This window comes from Kogia breviceps, chromosome 8 (assembly GCF_026419965.1).
Source record: "Kogia breviceps isolate mKogBre1 chromosome 8, mKogBre1 haplotype 1, whole genome shotgun sequence".
NCBI classification, from domain to species: Eukaryota; Metazoa; Chordata; class Mammalia; order Artiodactyla; family Physeteridae; genus Kogia; species Kogia breviceps.
Window position 1 is genome coordinate 3,765,531 of NC_081317.1, and position 18,447 is coordinate 3,783,977.

The 18,447-nt window shown below is 48.5% G+C and overlaps 1 protein-coding gene across 1 annotated transcript in view; it reads left to right on the forward strand.

The window, feature by feature from the left end:
• AK8 (adenylate kinase 8) overlaps positions 1 to 18,447 on the forward strand; it is a 135,624-nt gene that overhangs the window by 76,181 nt on the left and 40,996 nt on the right. Inside the window, exon 11 of the mRNA XM_059071460.2 lies at positions 4,131 to 4,272. Within this exon, the coding sequence (XP_058927443.1) occupies positions 4,131 to 4,272 (142 nt within the window). The remainder of the gene's footprint in view (positions 1 to 4,130; positions 4,273 to 18,447) is intronic.

Sequence of the window (18,447 nt, forward strand, 5' to 3'; positions counted from 1 at the left end):
ATGCACACAGGGGCTTCCCTGGTGGCGCAGTAGTTAAGAATCCGCCTGCCGATGCAGGGGACACGGGTTCGAGCCCCGGTCCGGGAAGATCCCACGTGCCGCGGAGCACCTAAGCCCGTGCGCCACAACTGCTGAGCCTGCGAGCCGCAACTACTGAAGCCCACGCACGTACAGCCCATGCTCTGCAACAAGAGAAGCCACCGCAATGAGAAGCCCACGCACCGCAACGAAGAGTAGCCCCCGCTCGCCACAACTAAAGAAAGCCCGCGGGCAGCAACAAAGACCCATCCCTTCAAAAGAGCTCTGATCTGGCAGCTCCCATGAGTTGTCTCCAGGCCCCATAACAGCCAGCGAGGCAGGTGTCCCAGAGGAGGACTCTGAGGTTCAGGGAGGTCCCACGGCCGGACCACTGGGCTCTCTGCTCACACTTGCTCGAAGCAAGGAACCCAGGGGAGCCAAGAGCTGAGTTTTTCTGGGTTTTATTCTAAGGAACTCTCATAAAAGCAGCAGTATTTACAAATCTTCCTGCAGCCCCCAACTTAGAGCTCAGCCCACCCACCTGCCCCATCTGCTGATGCAGAGACTTGGGCTGGGAGAGGGGTGCAGAGAGCTCTTTCTGCCACAGCCGGCCTCTCTCTAATGGGGTGTCACTGGGAGCCTGTGGCACCCCTCAGCTGCTCACGGTGCCCGAGAGACTTGAGGGCACTGTGCTTGTGGGGTCAGCAAAAGATGGTTTCTTTCCTTTTATGTATTATTCTTATTCTTATTCTTTTTGGCTGCGCCGTGCGGCTTGCGAGGTCTTAGTTCCCCAACCAGATGTTGAACCCGGGCCACCGCAGTGAAAGCACCAAGTCCTAACCACTGGACCACCAGGGAATTCCTTTTTTTTTTTTTTGGTTTCCTTGTAGAAATTTACAAAGCTGGAGCTGTGCACAGCTGGTTTGCACTCAGGGGTCCTCAGCCCAAGCTCTTTGCAGACTTTATAGGAGGTAAAGTGTTCTTCACTAGTCACACCCCAGCTGGCGACTCCACTGGCCGATCCCACAAAATAAGCGGTCCTTGTGCAAACGTGGCAAAGCGCACGTTCCAGGACGCACTAGCTCAGGATCCTGAGATCGACCCCCATGTGTTCGTTCGATATATAGGCACCAAGGGCCAGTGCATGGTCATTCCCAAGATGGCCCGGGGGTGGCCAGATCCCCTTCCTTCCTGAAGACCTGGCAGGGCCTACCCCCCCCCCCCCACCAAATTCCCAGAGATCACTCTGTTCCGGCCACACCGGCCCTTTCTCCATCCCTTCCACGTGCCAAGGTCATTCCAGCCTCAGGGCCTTTGCCCGTGCCACCCCGCACATCCAACCCAGATCTTCACGAGGCTGGACTCACCGTCCAGATCTCAGCCGGTTGTGACCTCAGAGACCATCCCGGACCCAGTCAAACCAGCAGCATCCCATCATTTGGTTTGCTTTCTTCGTAGTATTTATGACACTCTGCAATGGGTATTTATCTATGTATTGTCTGTCTCGCTGGCTAGAACGTAAAATTCAGGAGGGCAGGGCCCCTGGCTTCTTGTTTGCTGTGTGTGGCAGCGTCAAACCCTTGTCCCTGGACACAGCACAGATGCTCCGTAACGCTCCATTGGATGGATCCCTGGGATAGCCTTGTTTTTGTATTAGTTACTATCTCACTGAGAATATCTGTACGTATTTAGGGGTAGACCTGAACTGGAAAGCTCTATGGCAGATTCTTAACCCACATTGTCTTTAATCTGTATTTTTCTCTTGACAGAAAACATGAGGTTTCTGGATCAGAGAAAAGACCCGTTCTTTATTCACACAGTAGCCTCAGTGCTGGCTCCCCCACCCTGGCTCCTCACAGGGGCCGCTGGTGGGAGCCGGTGCGCCCTGCGTGCGTGGGGAGGGGGGCACAGGGTGGAGGAACCGAAGCTGTGACAGCTGCCCCACTGTCCCCCCCTCAAGCCCTGAATATAAACAGCCCCTGGGGAGTGGAGGCGGGGGGGCGGGGGGAGGAGGTCAGCAGGCTAACTACCCCCGGAATATGAACAGGGCCCTCAGGACAGAGGCCCCTAAGTCTCTCCCTCTTTAACTGCCCAGGCTTGTTTGAAGTCAACCATCGTTCATCCCAGGAGCCAACTCAGCACACCATGACCTTGACCTTGGGGAAAACACGAGCCTGTTCATGAAACATTATTCCCTGACATACATCTCCCAAACTGAAAAGTACCAGCCCCCATCTCTGAGTGCCATCTCCCACGTGCCTGGAGCTGTGCGTCCAGTTGATCCTGTGCTGAGAGGTCCCGCGGTTGAAACTGAGACTGGGAGAGTCTGCCTGACCCAGTGGAGGTCCGTTGGCACCTAAGTGCAGGGCTGACACCAGCCCCCGCATTCGTGTGTGCCTCCAGCCCACCTCCTTCCCCTCCTCTCTTCTTCTGGGCTCCCCAAAGCCTGGTCGAGTTGGTTCTAACAGTTTTGTTTAGTTGCAGTGAAGCTTTGAAAAGGGAGGGCTCCTGTCTATTTACTCCATACCTCCTATCTGCCAGGCACTGTGTTCATCATGGAAAAGCGAGGCGGGAGTGGTCCTTTGTCCCTGTGAGAGGCAGCGTTACACAAAGAATTAGCCAGAGAGTTAATAACACGGGTGGCAAGTGAAGGTGAAGAAGCACAGGTGCTAACCCAGCGACGGGTGGTCCAGGGAGCCAACGCTCCTCTGGGGCCTGGCCCCGGGCAAGGCATGGGGGGAGGATGCTCTGGATGGAGGGACCGGAGCGTATTCAAGGCGAGGCGAAGAGCTGGGGGAGATTCACAGGGAGTGGAGGCAGGACTTGGGCCCTGCAGGGCCCTGTTGACCATGGGCAAGGGTACTGCTCTTATCCCCAGAGCATTGGGCAACCATGGCAGGTCTAAGCAGGGGAGGGATGGGATTAGCTGTATCAACTTCTCACTGATCTGTCTTAGCCAAATCTTCTCATTAGAGCAAAATCCCTTTCCTGTTCTTTCCTAGGGACTGGAGAAGAAAGGCTGAAAGATGTGAGAAAGAACAAAATCAGGGAAATGCAAATGACTTAGATGAGGTTTATGGTTCTTTGGCAACAGGGCAGTAACCCAGCATGTCACGGCTGTGGAGGAAAGCAGTAATTGTTCTGAACCTCTCAGCGCCATGTTCACCTGGCTGTCAGCCTGGGGGCCTTTGGGGAAGTTTCAGTCATGTGCGTTAGGGCCACCTGTCTGACTCCGCGAGAGGGAACCGGGCATCTCCAGAAAAGCCGCTGAGCCGCCCTGTTCCTGCAGCTGCAGGAAACCAGCTCGTTGCCGGGTGGGGGGCCCACGTTCATAGCAAACAATGGTAATATTTACTAAGTATCTCTGGAAAAATGAATGCAAAGTGCAGGAAATGCAGTGCAAATTGCTAGAACGCAGTACATTAGCAACATAGGCCTTTTAATGAATCTGAGAAGAGAGGTATAAATTTCAGGAAAATGTCAATTGCCGTAATGTAAACAAGAGGCTTCTCAACATCTCCTTCTCCGTGAGACTTGATTTCAGTCTCTGGTTTTAACTAAAGCTGTGATTCTTGGGAGAGATTGGATTCTGAACATCAAGGAGGGGAGAGCTGGGGGAAGGAGAAAGGAAGGGGGTTGCTTGTGTATCCTGAATTAGCAGAGAGCCCCGGGGGCACCATCGCCAGCCCACTGGAGGAAAAGTAAACCTTCCACTGCGGATTGGTATGCTGCTTCGAGAGAAGTCTTTTTGCTGCAAAAACTGGATCCCTGCGGTTGCAGGGGGATCCCACATATCACTGGAGGGCTGGGAGCTACCCTGGCTGCCGATGGGCATATATCCTGTCAAAGTCAGGGAAAGCTCAAGCCCAAGGTCAAGGTCACCCAATGCTTTTCCCTTCTTGGGTGGCCACGTTCCTCCCATTGCTAGGACCTTGGAGGGTCCTGGGAAACGGGCGCCCACAGCCCTGTCCACCTAAAATGACCTCTTCACCTGTTCAAATAAAGTTAGGAAGACCGTGAGCCGTGGCCGCGGAGGCTCCCCTCACCTTCCTGTTGGGTCAGGAGAGGTGGCCAGGGCGTCAGAGTGACCAGCTGTCTTCCTTTCTCTGCAGTGCCCGATGACATCACCATGAAGGTGCTGAAGCAGCGCCTGGACCAGCAGGACTGCGTCGAGAGAGGGTGGGTGCTGCACGGCTTCCCGCGAGACAGGGACCAGGCGCTCCTGATGGACAGCATGGGCTACAAGCCCAACAGGTGAGCAGTCCGCTTGGGGCGGGGCCTCGGCCCTGGCCACGCCGCCTCCCAGGAAGGTCCCCCTCCCCAGGCACTGTCTGTCCAGACCCGGCTGACTGCTGCCCGTTTGCCAGAGCCTTACCGCGTTCCGGAAGGGGAGCGTCTCTCAGTCATTCCCATTCCCACCCGCTCTGTCCCATTTACCCTGGGAACTAGGAGTCAAGCTGGGGTTCAGACCCTGGCTCTGCCTCCCGCCTTGCTGGACCTGGGCGTCTCACCTGTGAATGATAATACGCATCAACCAGTGTCGCCTTCCTCGTGGGATTGTGGTGCAAAGCAATCCATGTTTTCTTCTACTGTTTTCACAACTTCCTTTTTTACGTTTGGTTCTTTGATGCGTCTGATATTTACTGTGATGTGGGTATGCAGTACAAATCTCTTTTTATTTCCCCTCAGATGTTGAATATTGTTGAGTACTGTGTCCTTCTTTCCTTAACTTGAACTTGAGGGCACCCCCGCCACAGGAGATATTGTGGAAATAAACAAAGACCTCCTAAATGAAGAAAGCAAAGGCTGTTTAGTCCGAGCTTGCTATATATAGCAAGGGAGTTATAGCCCAATCTCAAAGGCAGGCAGAGGGGAAGGAGAGCCTTCTAGTGGGAAAGGTGAGGCTTCAGAGCTTCCCTGAGGGAGGCTGTGGGCCTGGGGAAGCTGGGGGCGGCCAGCTGGAAGCTGGGTGTGCTATGTGCTTGGTTAGGGGGACATATTCAGCTTTCTCTAATTTGGTTCTAAATTGGAAATGGTGGCAAAATTAGGGAAGCTGTTAGTTACTGATCAAGTCCTGGCTGTTTGGGGCCGATTGCTGCAGAGATGGTGATTGGGTCCTGGGCTGGTGGCTGCAGGGGATAGGTATTTATGTATGGTCTGGAACACTGTCTGCTCGTAAATACAGTCTCTCAGTACGCTTGGTTGTACTTCTAAACTTTCTGTTGTTTCCCACAAGTCTATTTCTGCAGTAGTACCACACTGTTTAACTACTTTAGTTGTATCGCGTATTTCAAGTCAGCGCAGGACAAAGCCCTTTCATTACTCTTCTTTACTGTCTATTTTATATGTTTGTTATTCCAAATGAGCGCTATGACAATTTAAGCGTGAACTGCCATTGACTTTTAAAAAATATTTTATTTATTTTAGCTGCGCCGGGTCTTAGTTGTGGCATGTGGGATCTTCGTTTCGGCATGCAGACTCTTAGTTGCAGCACGCACGCGGGATCTGGCTCCCCGAGCAGGGATCGAACCCGGGCCCCCCGCATTGGGAGCAAGAAGTCTTACCCGCTGGACCACCAGGGAAGTCCCTGCCATGGACATTTTCACTAGAATTGCATTAGGTTTATCACTTGGTCTGTTGCAGTCTATGGCCCTGCCCTCTCTTTGCCCCTTCGTGAACTGACCCACACTTTATTGGGCCCATGCTTTTCATTTTAAGTACATTTCTAGGTATTATAGTACCTGTTGTTCTTCTTGTTGGTGTTGTGATAAGAGGGTATTTTCACCCATTTTATTTTCTAATTGGATTTCTCAGGAGTATAAGAAAGATATTGATCTTTCTTATTTGCTTTTATACTCCAGCTTCCTTCTAGAAAGTTCTTACTGCTTCTGATAGTTTTTCAGTGGATTCCCTTGGGCTTTTCAGGGTGATGATCATGTCATCTACAAATAGATCCTTTCCAATATTTATGTTTTTCATTTTACCCTTTGGTCTAATTACATGGGCAGTACTTCCAGGACTGAGTCATGATGGACAGGGGTTTTTTTTTTCCTGACCTGAAGGACTGTCCTGCATTCTACCACTAAGGCACTACTGTCATTTAAGGTACATACAGTTTTTATCAAGTTAAAGAAGTATAGCTCTTAGAATTTAAAGTATCTGGAGTTGATGCTGAATATTATTCAAAGGCCTTTTTAGCATCCTCTAAGACAAATGTGTTTGTTTTCCCTTTTTTTTTTTTTTTTTTTTTTTTTGGTACGCGGGCCTCTCACTGCCGCGGCCTCTCCCGTTGCGGGGCACAGGCTCCGGACGCGCAGGCGCAGCGGCCACGGCTCACGGGCCCAGCCGCTCCGCGGCACGTGGGATCCTCCCGGACCGGGGCACGAACCCGTGTCCCCTGCATCGGCAGGCGGACTCTCAACCGCTGCGCCCCCAGGGAAGCCCTGTTTTCCCTTTTTGATGTATGAATATACTGTATTATGTTATTAGGTTTTCTAGTAATGTCAGCCTTTCATTCCTAGAATGACTGTCTCTTGGTCTTGGTGTGTTATTCTTTCAATATATTGCTTGTGGCAGGTGCAGGTTTGATTCCCCAACAGAACTGAGCAGAGTCCCCCTCCCTGCCACGTCATGCCAGTGAATGTTACATTACGCGGCAAAAGGAACTTTGCAGGTGTAATTCGGGTAACTGATCAGTTGGCTTTAAAGTAGGGAGGTCATCCTGGGCGACCTTGATCTTAGCGCAGTTAGGCCTGTACCAGACTTCTGACCTACAGAACTGTAGTATAATAAGTTTGAACTTTTAGAATCAACTAAATTTGTGGTAATTTGTTATAGTAGCAATGGGAGACTAATATACTGTTGGATGGTATTGGCTACATTTTTATTTAGATTTTTTGCATTAATGTGCATATATAATACGGGTCTGAATTTTTCCTTTTTTTCTTTTGTCCTTTGTCAGGCTTATAGTATCAAGGATGTGATCATTTCATAGGTTTTCATTCTTCCTCTGTATCTGGAATAGTTTTTCAAACTTCAACACTAACTGTTCCTTGGAGCTGGCCCTTTGGGGGAGTGGTAGCTTATTAAAGATTTGATTTTGTGTTTCCTGCAGTTTTTGCTTTATATGTTTTGGTGCCATGTTATTTAGTTCATAAAGGTTTTTGTCAGCTGTGTGTTCATTGTGCAGTGTCATCTTGATGAAAGCGACTGTCTGTGACAGGACCGTTACTTGTCTCCTCCAACATGAATTTTCCCTTTCCTCCTCAGTAACAAAACATCAGTTTTCAGTAGAGCACATTGGTGTCTGAAATGAAAGACCCCATTTTCCAGCCTCCTTTACAGCTCTGTAGAACCACAGGACTAAGTTCTGGCCAAGGAGATACAAGCACAAAGTTGTGAGTGTAATTTCCAGAAAACCTGCTTTTGGAGAGCTAACTCAGCTGGAAGGAGGTCTTTTTTCTCCTTTTTGTCTGTTTTTGCCTTTCTCTTCTCATTTTGTTTTTCCTGATGTTAATAATCACCTTGGTTCTTCGCTTGCCTAGTTTTCTTTGTATCTGTTTGCTACTAATTTCCATAGCTTATAATGGCCCCTCAGAACAATATTCCACAAAGTCCATCATATTATGTAAACTGTGAGTTCCAGGTTTTTCTTATTTACTCCCGTTCCTTCCTTGTTTGGACTGCTTTTTCTGTAGGCTTGCTGCGGGGCTGCTCCAGGACTTTTCTGCACTGTGATTAGAAGGGTTCCCTTGGCCTGTCTTCTGAGTTGGGGCCCCTGTTTCCTGAATCACACATCTTGCTCTTTCTCACATGCTCCCTTGTTTTAGTGTAGCACATACCTTCCAGTTGCTTCTCAAGTTAAAAAGATGGTCTGACGACAGTAGAGGCTGTTACACCCTCATCACTTGTGCTGCAGAAGAAGTTCACACTGAAATTGCATTTATTTCTCTGGTCTGGGTCTCATTTACTCCATCGGGCCAAAAAGTAATGTGAAAACCCGTGTCCTTCAGTTCTGGGAAATTCTCTTGAATTATTTTGTTGATTTTTCTCTATTTTTTTTTTTTTTTTCCTGTTCTCCCTGGAACCCACTATTTGGGTGTTAGATCTCCTGGACTGGCCTTGTAAATTAAAAAAAAAAAAAAAAAAAATCTTTCCTCTCTTGTATCCTGTATCTTTTGTTTTTTTGTGTGTGTTTTTGTATGTGTGTGGTTTGCCTTTGTTTTGTTTGGCTCTACTTTCTAGGAGGTTTCCTCAACTTTCTCTTTCAACCCTTTCATTGAATTTCTAACTTCTGCTGCAGTTTTTACTTTTATAACATTCAAGAGGTCTTTTTTTGTCGTCTGAATATTACTTCTCTAGTTTCCTGATCTTACTTCATGGATTTTTTTAAATCTCTTGAGGATGTTAGCGGCAGGTTTGTTTTTGCAGGAGGGTAACGAGGAGAGGTTTTTTCCCTCCTGCACAGTCTGTTCCTACTGAGTTTTTGTTTGTCTTGGTCTCATTCTTTCTCAGTAGAAAGATGTCGCGTTACCCTTGGTGGTTTGCTCACATGTAAGAACGGGAAACGAAAAAACTATTTGGGAGCCCTGAGGGCGTGGATGGAGCTCATAGAATCTGTCTTCAGTGCGGGATGAGCCGCTTGGACCTCTTGTGCAGAACCCTCCCACCAACTCAACCTCTTTAAGTCTTTTCCTCTGGAAATGTCAGATTCCTCACAGTGGACTCACCCAGTCTCCTGCTGGAGGGCAAAGGTCTGGGGTCCGAGGGAGAAGCAGGACAGTGCGAGCTGGGGGGACGTGAGCAGAGGGTCTCACATACGGCATATGCCACATGCATACTTTTTTTGTTAGCCTCATTCCCCTAATTTGGGTACAGACTCAGACTCTCAACTGCGCTCAGCATTCTTCAAGTCCAAGGAGCCTGTATTATAGCCTCTCTGGAGAATAAACCTCCCATTTCTACCAAAGTGGGGGAGGAGCGCTCAGCTGGGTGGAGTGAGGAGGGGAATCTGGGGCTTCATCTCTTCTGACGCCAGCTTAACCAATCCTCCCGATTTCAGCCATCCAGCTTCCGAGCGACCGGTGCTGCTCGCTGCTCAAAAGCCAATAAAGACGCAAGTTTGGTGGGAAGGAAAGTTTGCTTTATTTACAATGCTGGCGACCTGGGGGGAGCCGGGGGACTCCTGTCCAAAGGCTGACTCCCCTGCTACTGACCGTCAGGGGACAAGAGCTTTTATAGACGGAGGGAGGGCGCGACACGTAGAAACAGCACGGTCAGCTCTGACACTCACCTTGAAACTGGTCCTGCGGTGGTCTGACCAGCGTCACCTTGACTGTTTTAGGTACAGTTCGTCGTCAGTTCCAGGGTCGGTTTGTTCCCATTTCCTTGAGGCCAGTTCTCAGAATCGTGGCAGCCTACGTCATGGCTACAGCCTGGTCATCATGTAGTTCACTTCTTCCACCCGGCGGGGCTTTCAGTATCTACGAGACAGCTCACGGGATACGGCCCAGAACATTCCCCAGAGCCCTTGAGGAGGAACCAAAGGGCCTTGACTCTGCTTAATGACTAAACTATGATTATTTGTTCGACTGTTTTCTTTGCTTCTGCATTTTCTCACTTCTCTGATTAAACTTATTCGTTGGCTAAAGTTTTCCCACAGACAAAAGGCAGGCAGAGGACATGGGAGGGAAGGACCATAGGGCCCTGCTCCGTTTCAGTACCTCTGCCTGAGCCTTATGAGGATTCTCTGGCGAGGACTGGGTTTGTTCTCGGCTTTTCCTGCTGCTGACTCGGGATTTGGCTTCCTGACGTCTCTGCTGCTTGTTGTCACAGGTCCAGCTGCCTTCCAGCCTCAAAAACACTTGTTTAGGGCTTCCCTGGTGGCGCGGGGGTTGAGAGTCCGCCTGCCGATGCAGGGGATGCGGGTTCGTGCCCCGCTCCGGGAGGATCCCACGTGCCACGGAGCGGCTGGGCCCGTGAGCCGTGGCCGCTGCGCCTGCGCGTCCGGAGCCTGTGCTCCGCAACGGGAGAGGCCACAACAGTGAGAGGCCTGCGTACCGCAAAAAAAACAAAAAAACCCCCACTTGTTTAGTTGATTTCCCTTCCGTTCTCCCTGTCATTGCTGTAGGTTTCCAGAATCCCTTTCCTGTCAATCTTCTGTCGGGTTTGGGGAGGAAACAGAATGTGGTGCATGTTTCAACGTGCCATTTTTACCCGGAACTCAACCCTTGATTGCTTTGTTGCAATTGCATGTCTCTTACCTTCAATTACTTTGCTTCCTTTATTTTAAGTTGTCACGCAGGGCAGAATGAAATTGGGTTTAACGTTTTTTATTCAATCTGCTTGGCTTTTCCTTTGAACAGTTGAATTTAGCCCACTTATTTTTTTACTTTCATCACTTTATTTTATGATTCATCATGGTTTCCTTTGTTTTCCATCTTTTTTTAATGGTCTGTGTTTTCTTTTATAAATTTATTTATTTATTTTTGTTTTTGGCTGCATTGGGTCTTTGTTGCTGAGCGCAGGCTTTCTCTAGTTGTGGTGAGTGGGGGCTACTCTTCATTGTGGTGCACGGGCTTCTCCTTGCGGTGGCTTCTCTTGCTGCAGAGCACGGGCTCCAGGCGCTCAGGCTTCAGTAGTTGTGGCACGCAGGCTCAGTAGTTGTGGCGCACGGGCTTAGTTGCTCCGCGGCATGTGGGATCTTCCCGGACCAGGGCTCGAACCCATGTCCCCTGCATTGGCGGGCGGATTCTTAACCACTGCGCCACCAGGGAAGCCCCTTCTTTTTGTTTTATTATTGCTATTGTTGGCTTTTCTCCTCTCCCCGCAAGTTGGTTTCGAAGATAATCTGTTTCTAGTTCTACTACTCTTGTCAAGATGGTTTGATTAAACTTGTATTTCTCAATTTGTCAGTTCTGAAATGAAACAGAATATTTTGACTCTGTCACTGAAAGATGAAAGAAGAAATGCTCCCATAAGTACCACCTCCTCATTCCCCTCCCCCATCCACTCTCCATTTCTGGCAGGCTGGGGCTGGGGGTGGGGAGGGACAGACGCATTCTGAAATTTTTTGGCCTCAGTCTATTATACACAGATTATTATTTTTAAGATCACTAAGCTTTTCTGTCTAGAAATATAACAATTACATTCTGTTTTTAGCTGTATTACTGTCCTTGTGAAGTTTTCATTCTCTCTTCAACTGGATTCAGATTTCAACACCAGCTGTTTACATGATTCAACCTCTCCATTTATCAGTTTTGATTCATTGTTCATGTGAATGGATTATGTCTTTGAGTCATTTTCAGGAAGGGTACAGACATGCTAAACTTCCTAAATTCTTGCACATTTGAGAATGTCTTTCTGTTAGCTTTATCTGTAAACAGCATCTAGCAAGGTAAAAAGTTCTCCCATCACATTTCTTACCCCTCAGCATCCTGTACCATTTCTATACTGTGCTCTGACACCTGTGGGGTTGCAGTAATGTCTGAGGCCAGTGAGATTTTTATTTTTTTTCCTGTGGTATGCGGGACTCTCACTGTCGTGGCCTCTCCTGTTGCGGAGCACAGGCTCCGGACGCGCAGGCTCAGAGGCCACGGCTCACGGGCCCAGCCGCTCCGCGGCACGTGGGATCCTCCCGGACTGGGGCACGAACCTGTGTCCCCTGCATTGGCAGGCGGACTCTCAAACACTGCACCACTAGGGAAGCCCCCTCACTTGGTGTTCTTATTCAGGAAGACCAATTACATGCATGCTGGATATTTAAATCTGTTTCCATAATTACAATTTCTTTCTAGTAGCTTTTATCTTTTCCTTTTCTTTTCTGTATTATTTTTCACATCCGTCCTTCATGATGACTTTATTTTTTATCATGTTTATTTCCTGTTGCTTCTAATTTATTTTTCATTTCTATAATGCTTTTACGTTTCCCTTAGTTTTTTCCCTTAACGTTGTCAGTTTTCTTTCATTTCCTTTTAAATTTTATCTCATCCTCTTTTCTTTGATTTCTTGTATTGCAGTCTGTTCTCTCTCCATTATTTTGAGCACATTGATAAGGTTTTATCTAAAATTTTCTGCTGTTTCCTAGAGTACTTCTTCTTCCAAAGGGTATTCATTGTCTATGTCTCACTCTCTCCCTCACTCTCTCTCTCTCTCTCTCTCTCTTTTAACTTTTAGGACCCTTATTTGGCAATGTCTATACCTGAGTCCCAAGGTGGGTATATTTTGCAAATCACTTGTGTTTGAATAGCTCTGTGGTTTGTCTAAGAATAGCATGAGTTGGTTTTAGAAAATAGACAGAAAATTAGTTTTCTCTGGCTGTTGTAATAAATTACCACAAACTTAGTGGCTTAAACAGTACACATTTATTGTCTTACAATTCTGTAAGGCTAACATCAGTATGTCAGACAGGCTGCGTTTCTTTCTGGAGGCTCTAGGAAGAGTACACTTCCTCACCTTTCCAGCTTCTAGAGATTTTGCCCCCAGTCCTTGGACCATTGCCCCCTTCCTCTGTGTTCAAAGGCGGCAATGTTGTAACGCTTGATCTTCTTCTGTGGCCACATCTCCCTCTGACCAGAGGTGGGAACAGTTCTCAGATTTTAAGGAGTCGTGTGATTGGATTGGGTCCACCCAGATAATCTTACCTATCAACGTCCTTAATGTAATCTCATGTGCAGATCCCCTTTTCCATGTAAAGTAACATATTCACAGATTCTGGGGGTTAGGAGGTGGACCTCTTGGTGGGGGGCATTATTTTGTCCCTCACGGTTGGATTCTCCTCAATTCTGCCTTAATTATATCCTTGGAGTTGGGTCCGGAGAGCTTCCTCCTAGAAGACTGAAAGGTCTGTCTAGTTGTATGGCAGCAGGGACCCAGCAGGCAGCCTGAGCATCCTGTCTTTCCACCTATGTTGACCGGGAATTTCCAGGGGACCACAGTGCTGTGAGGCGAAGTTTCCACCCTCCGTTTTCTGGGGATGGAACAGACTTTGGTGTCAATAATTAGCTTCTGGGCTTCCCTGGTGGCACAGCGGCTGAGGGTCCGCCTGCCGATGCAGGGGACGCGGGTTCGTGCCCCGGTCCGGGAGGATCCCACGTGCCACGGAGCGGCAGGGCCCGTGAGCCGTGGCCGCTGAGCCTGCACGTCCGGAGCCTGTGCTCCGCAGCGGGAGAGGCCACAGCGGTGAGAGGCCCGCATACCGCAAAATAATAATAATAATAATAATAATAATAATAATAATAATAAATAATTAGCTTCTGAGTAAACTCATCTACCTGAAGATGAAAGGCATCAGGGAAGATGCAAAAACAGTCACTTAAAAGAAGGCTGGGGGCGGGTCATTGACAAGACCTGGGGAGAAAATCTAGTGCTCATTTTTCTGAACCCCGAGGGGAAGAACGCCTGTTTTATTTGCCGACCCTGCGCACCAATATGCCAGGACTGCACGACCAGCATGGGGAGGGCACAGTGTTTGTTAAAAGCATCGCAGGGAAGATTATGCAAGAACCTCTTTTATTTAGGGCAGGCTTGCAAGGAAATGCTTCTCCATTCACCACCAAGTGAGAAGCAGTTTCTAAAGACTTAGTAAATAATGCCAGTTTAATTTATTTGACCCTAAGGCAGAGGGCAAGCAGAGAAATGAAAAAGATGTTTGTTTGCAAAACGCAGATTTACTCATATGCCACTGTTTAATCAGCCTTCTTCTGTATTTCTCTCCCATCACTGAGGGCGTATTTTCCCTCCTCATTCTCATCTCTGACTAACCCATTTCCTCCACCTTAGCTTGCAATTAAGCATTTTTTTATGATTAATTCAGAAAGTAATTTTAGCTATGAACCTTCAAGTCCAGATATAGGCTAAGGAAGAGAGGAACATTCTAAAATGAACCCGCCTAGCACTGGGATGAGTATCAGGGCTGTAATTCTGGTTCAGTTGTGATGCCAATTATAAAGCACTCTAGCTGTGGTGCTGCTGTTTTTGACACCAGGAGGAAATCTTGACAGAATTATAGCCTAGAAATCAATCTGGGAATACGATACAGAAATCTATAATTCAGATGAAAACAGTCTACAAAGGCTCTCTTTGTTTTTAGGAGGATTCAATGAAATTAGATTAAAATAAATTTACATATCTATCAATTTTACTATTAAAATATATTCATACTAGTAAATAGACTTATTGGGGAAGGGTAAGCTACCCTGTGTATTGGACACAGAAAGAGACCCCTCTGGCTTATCAGGGAACAAAGTTATTGTCTCCTTGTCAAATATGAGTCTCTTCTTAGAGCTAATAAATGACTAGTGTTCAAATGCCATGTTTTGTTTCACTCCTACCTCATAAACCCATGGCGCATAATACTAAATTATATTCCGCTGAGCAGTATCCAACTCCTGGTTCCAACATCCCACAGTGAGGGAAACAAACCAAGTAGTTGCTGTGTCACAGGAAGGAGAAAAAGTTTTTCGAGAACAAATAAAATGGACTATAAAGTTTGTTAAAACGTAATAATAATAGTAAAAAAAAAAAAAAACAAACAGAAGAAGAAGAAGAAAGAAACAAAGAAAGAAGTATCCAAGGCTCCATCCAGAAATCTGCCCTCTGCCTGGCTGTAAAATAATTCATTTCATGCTGCAAGTTTGTAGCACGGTATTTCCTTTTAAAATTAATGTTTACTATGGAGAAGGGAGTATAGGATTCTGATTGATGTTGGGAAGCTTGCAGTGTATCAGACGGACTGGTGGTTTTTTTTTTTTTTTTTTTTTTCCTTTGCATCCTCCCTCACCTTGATGCTGTGAGGCGGGGGCGGGCCATGCCTTGAACCTCCTCCCCCGACCCGGGCTGTACCGCTGCAGGCCCAGCGGGCAGGGTCCGGGTCACGTCCAACTGCAAGGTCCCAGGTCAGAGCTGCTGCTGCGTCTCTCAGAAACCCCTGGAAAGAGGGTAAAAGGGGGGACCCTCGCTGAGTCAGTGGCGATAGAATTCAGCAGAATGGTAGCAGAGATTTTATTCTTGCTGTTTTCTTGAGTATTTCTCTCTTTCTGTACTCCATTGGACTAAATTTGCAGACTAGGAAGAAATCACCCAAGGAAGGTCTTTTCGATTAGCTGCTTGTGTCCCAGGTTGTTTTGTGCAAACTGGCAACTGCTCTGCAGGTTCCTCTACGAGTGTGGTGGGTTTTGATTTTTTATTTATTATTATTTCTTAACCTAGACAGTTGTGTGTCCCACATAACTGTGGGAGCCCAGAGGGGTTCGGTTGTCCCTGGGAAGGCAGTGACAGGTCCCCTCTCGTTGCACTTGGATCCCAGTTGGTGCTGGGTGTCTCGTGGGCTTTTGCTAAAAGCGTAGCCCTTTCCCCCAGGGGACCGGAGAGCAGAGCTGCCGAGGGGCCCCAGGCTGGCTGACGTGAACTCCCAGCCTGGAGGAGCCGGGACTCCCGCACCCAAGTGAAGCCTGCCCGGGGCCAGCGTGGCCCCTCAGACGCGTGGGTCTGAAAGCTTTCATACTTCCTGGGCCAGACCCTCGAAAGAAGCCTGCGCTTAGTGGTCGGGGGCGGCCCAGAGTTCAGAGCAGGCTGCTGCTGCTGCTGGATCCCTTGCTCGCCTCCTCTCCCCTCTGCATCTTCGCATCCAGTTTCTGACTGTGCTCTGCCGCGGTCCTGCCTTGTTCGTCCCCGAGGACACTTCTCCCCTTCCCGGTCCTGCCCCCCTCATCGTCACCCTGCCAACAAGAATGACAATAGTGATATATCTGGTGTCTACTGACTGTGCCAGTTGCATGCCTGCTCTGCATCTCCTTTGATCCATTCAACAGCCCCATAAAGTAGGTCGGTTCAGTACAAGGCATGTGGGCTCAGAGGGGACGTGTCCCTTGCCCCAGGCCACGTGGAGGAGACCAACCGGGACCCCAGCTCTTTGAACGGCTCCATCGTGCCCTTTCTGCAATGCGACGAGCGTCTATCCCTGCCCCCTGGCTTGCGGGCTTGAAAAAAACTACAACTCACCTCAGTTTTCCTGTCTGTCCAATGGAGCAATAACCTCTACCCTTTTAACCTGACAGCGCCAGCGCCCTGGAGAGTGAGTGGAGTATGTGTGCGTGTGATTTATAATTGGCAAAGTGCTGTGGACGCAGGGGGCTCTACGAGCTGGCTCCGAATATCCCGCCCGCAGCTCCTTCTGGGAGGACAGAGCCTCATTCAAAGTGTAGGATATAGTTTTCTCTCCTGTTCTCACATCATCAATTACACACTCCATGCCCTAAATAGGTGAGCTACTGATTTGCCTACACTTTAAGAAGCATGGAAACATTTATGATCGTTACCCACATGCTTTCGAGTTCCTGTTACACAAAAAGAGGCTAAAATGGCAAATATGGTTATACTCTGAAGGACGACCGTCAGGGAGTAATTGCTGTATCTACTCACTGTGCGCTGGTACACACAACTCATTTCTATTCAAAATATTTTCCCTCTAGTCACAATGTGCTTGCTTTTCTTACCCACAGAAGACATTTTAAAGACTCCCGCTGGTTGGAATTGGGGAAGGTAGCTCCTCATTCACCAGGTGGCACGTGGGATGAGAGAGTGGCCCTGAAATAGACAAAGACAAAAATCACCCTCTTGTCTGGAAGGGCCCCGTGGATCCAGGCAAACTGGAAAATTGTGATCAGAGCATTCAACAATGTTGATAAGTGATTCTGCTGAATGCTGGTTTGATTTCTTGGGTTCAGCTATGTTAAATTTAAACCATGGAAAATCATGGTATGTTATGAAAGTAAAAACTGAACTGGCATATGGTTAATATGCCAGAGCTCTCTAATTCAATTTAAAAGCTTATTATTTTTTTAGTTGCATACGACACTGTGTTTTGGAGGACAACACAGTGAGACCCTCAGAGAATGGCTTCACCATTTCTGATGTGTTCCAAAGTGAAAAGGATGCTATAATCTCTTAAGAGGACAGCAGTTGGACCAAAGAAAAATTAAAATGCACAACGAGAGGATTTCTCGCCTCTCCTCTCTCTCTCTCTCTCTCTCTCTCTCTCTCTCTCTCTCTCTCTCTCTTTTATTATCACTTGGTCCTTCCAGGAAGCTCTCATACTTCGGCAGCTGATCCTTATGTGGATTAGGGATGATAAACTGCCCATTAATGGCGGCCTGAACTAGGAAACGGAGCTGGAATAGGCAGCAGAATTCCGTGGCTGACTGAGGTTAATAACTCCATTGACTCCAGCCGTGTGCCGAGCCGCCCAACGAGTGGATGTTAGCCTTCTCTTTCTCCTCATTAATTGAGCTAATAGAACCCAGCTGACCCTGCCCTGCCGCCACCATCCGAGAGTTTACCAGACATGGGCTGGAATACATATCATGGGCTGCGTGCTCCACGGTGCCTTTTGGTTTTGGAAGAAAGATCTTCTTCCTGAACATGGATGAGCCGGAAGCCCCCTCCTAACAGCAGAGTCACTGTGCACCTATCCACAGCAGGGTCCCCCACCACTCGGATTCTGTCGCACAAGCGATGGTGTCCGTTGGCCCCTCTAGGCAGAGGTCCACTTGGGTTCGAGGGCTTTGGAGGACGTAGCCAAAGCGCCTGGGGTCAAGGGTAAAAGAGAAAGTGTGCATGTGATGGAGGTGGGGGTGGGGGCAGCTCCAGGCCTTGTCTCTTCTGGTTCTTTCTTTTCTTTCAACCTTTCAGCAGCTGTCTCTTTTTCATCCGTCTTTCCCCTTCCTGATAGTTCGACACACGTTTCTGACAGTCTTGCTTTGCGGCTCGCTGGTAAGCGGTCCGGGGGCTCTGCGTAACCTTTCTAAGCCTCGGTTTCCTTATCCGTCAAATGGGGTGATAACCCAGCCCTTCTTACCTCACCTTTGCTGGATTCATGTACATTTGCTGGGAAAATGCATATGGGTGGGACTTAGGAATTAGAAAATGCTCCGTACAACCAAGATTATGTTGTTAACACATAAATATCGAAACCTGAATTTCCTGCAGCCAGTTATTATCCTCTCTGCGCTCCAGTTTCCTCAACTGAGGACCAGGGACCATGGCACTGAGGACGTCAGGCCGGGGGTAGGAGGCGGTGACGCGGAAGCACGCCGCACAGAGCCTGGCGTATACACGAGGGCCTCCGGGTGCGGGAGCCGCATCTATTCCTAATACATTGGGAGCTCTGGGCCTGTGCATGGAGACCAGAGCGTCTGCAAAGCAAGCTCAGACCAGTTCCTCAGCAAGGAGCTATGGCCCGGGCTGGCCCCTCCGCTGCTCGGAGCACACCACTCCCCTCTGGGTGGAGGAAGGTACTTCCTTGTTCACCTGCGATTCGTGGGGCAGAAGCAGATACACAAAGTCAAAACTGCACTTTTGTCAGAAAAGCCAAAGAGCCAGACAAACGGGGAAATCTGAATGCCAGAACAGTCTCGCAGATCGTGTGGCGGC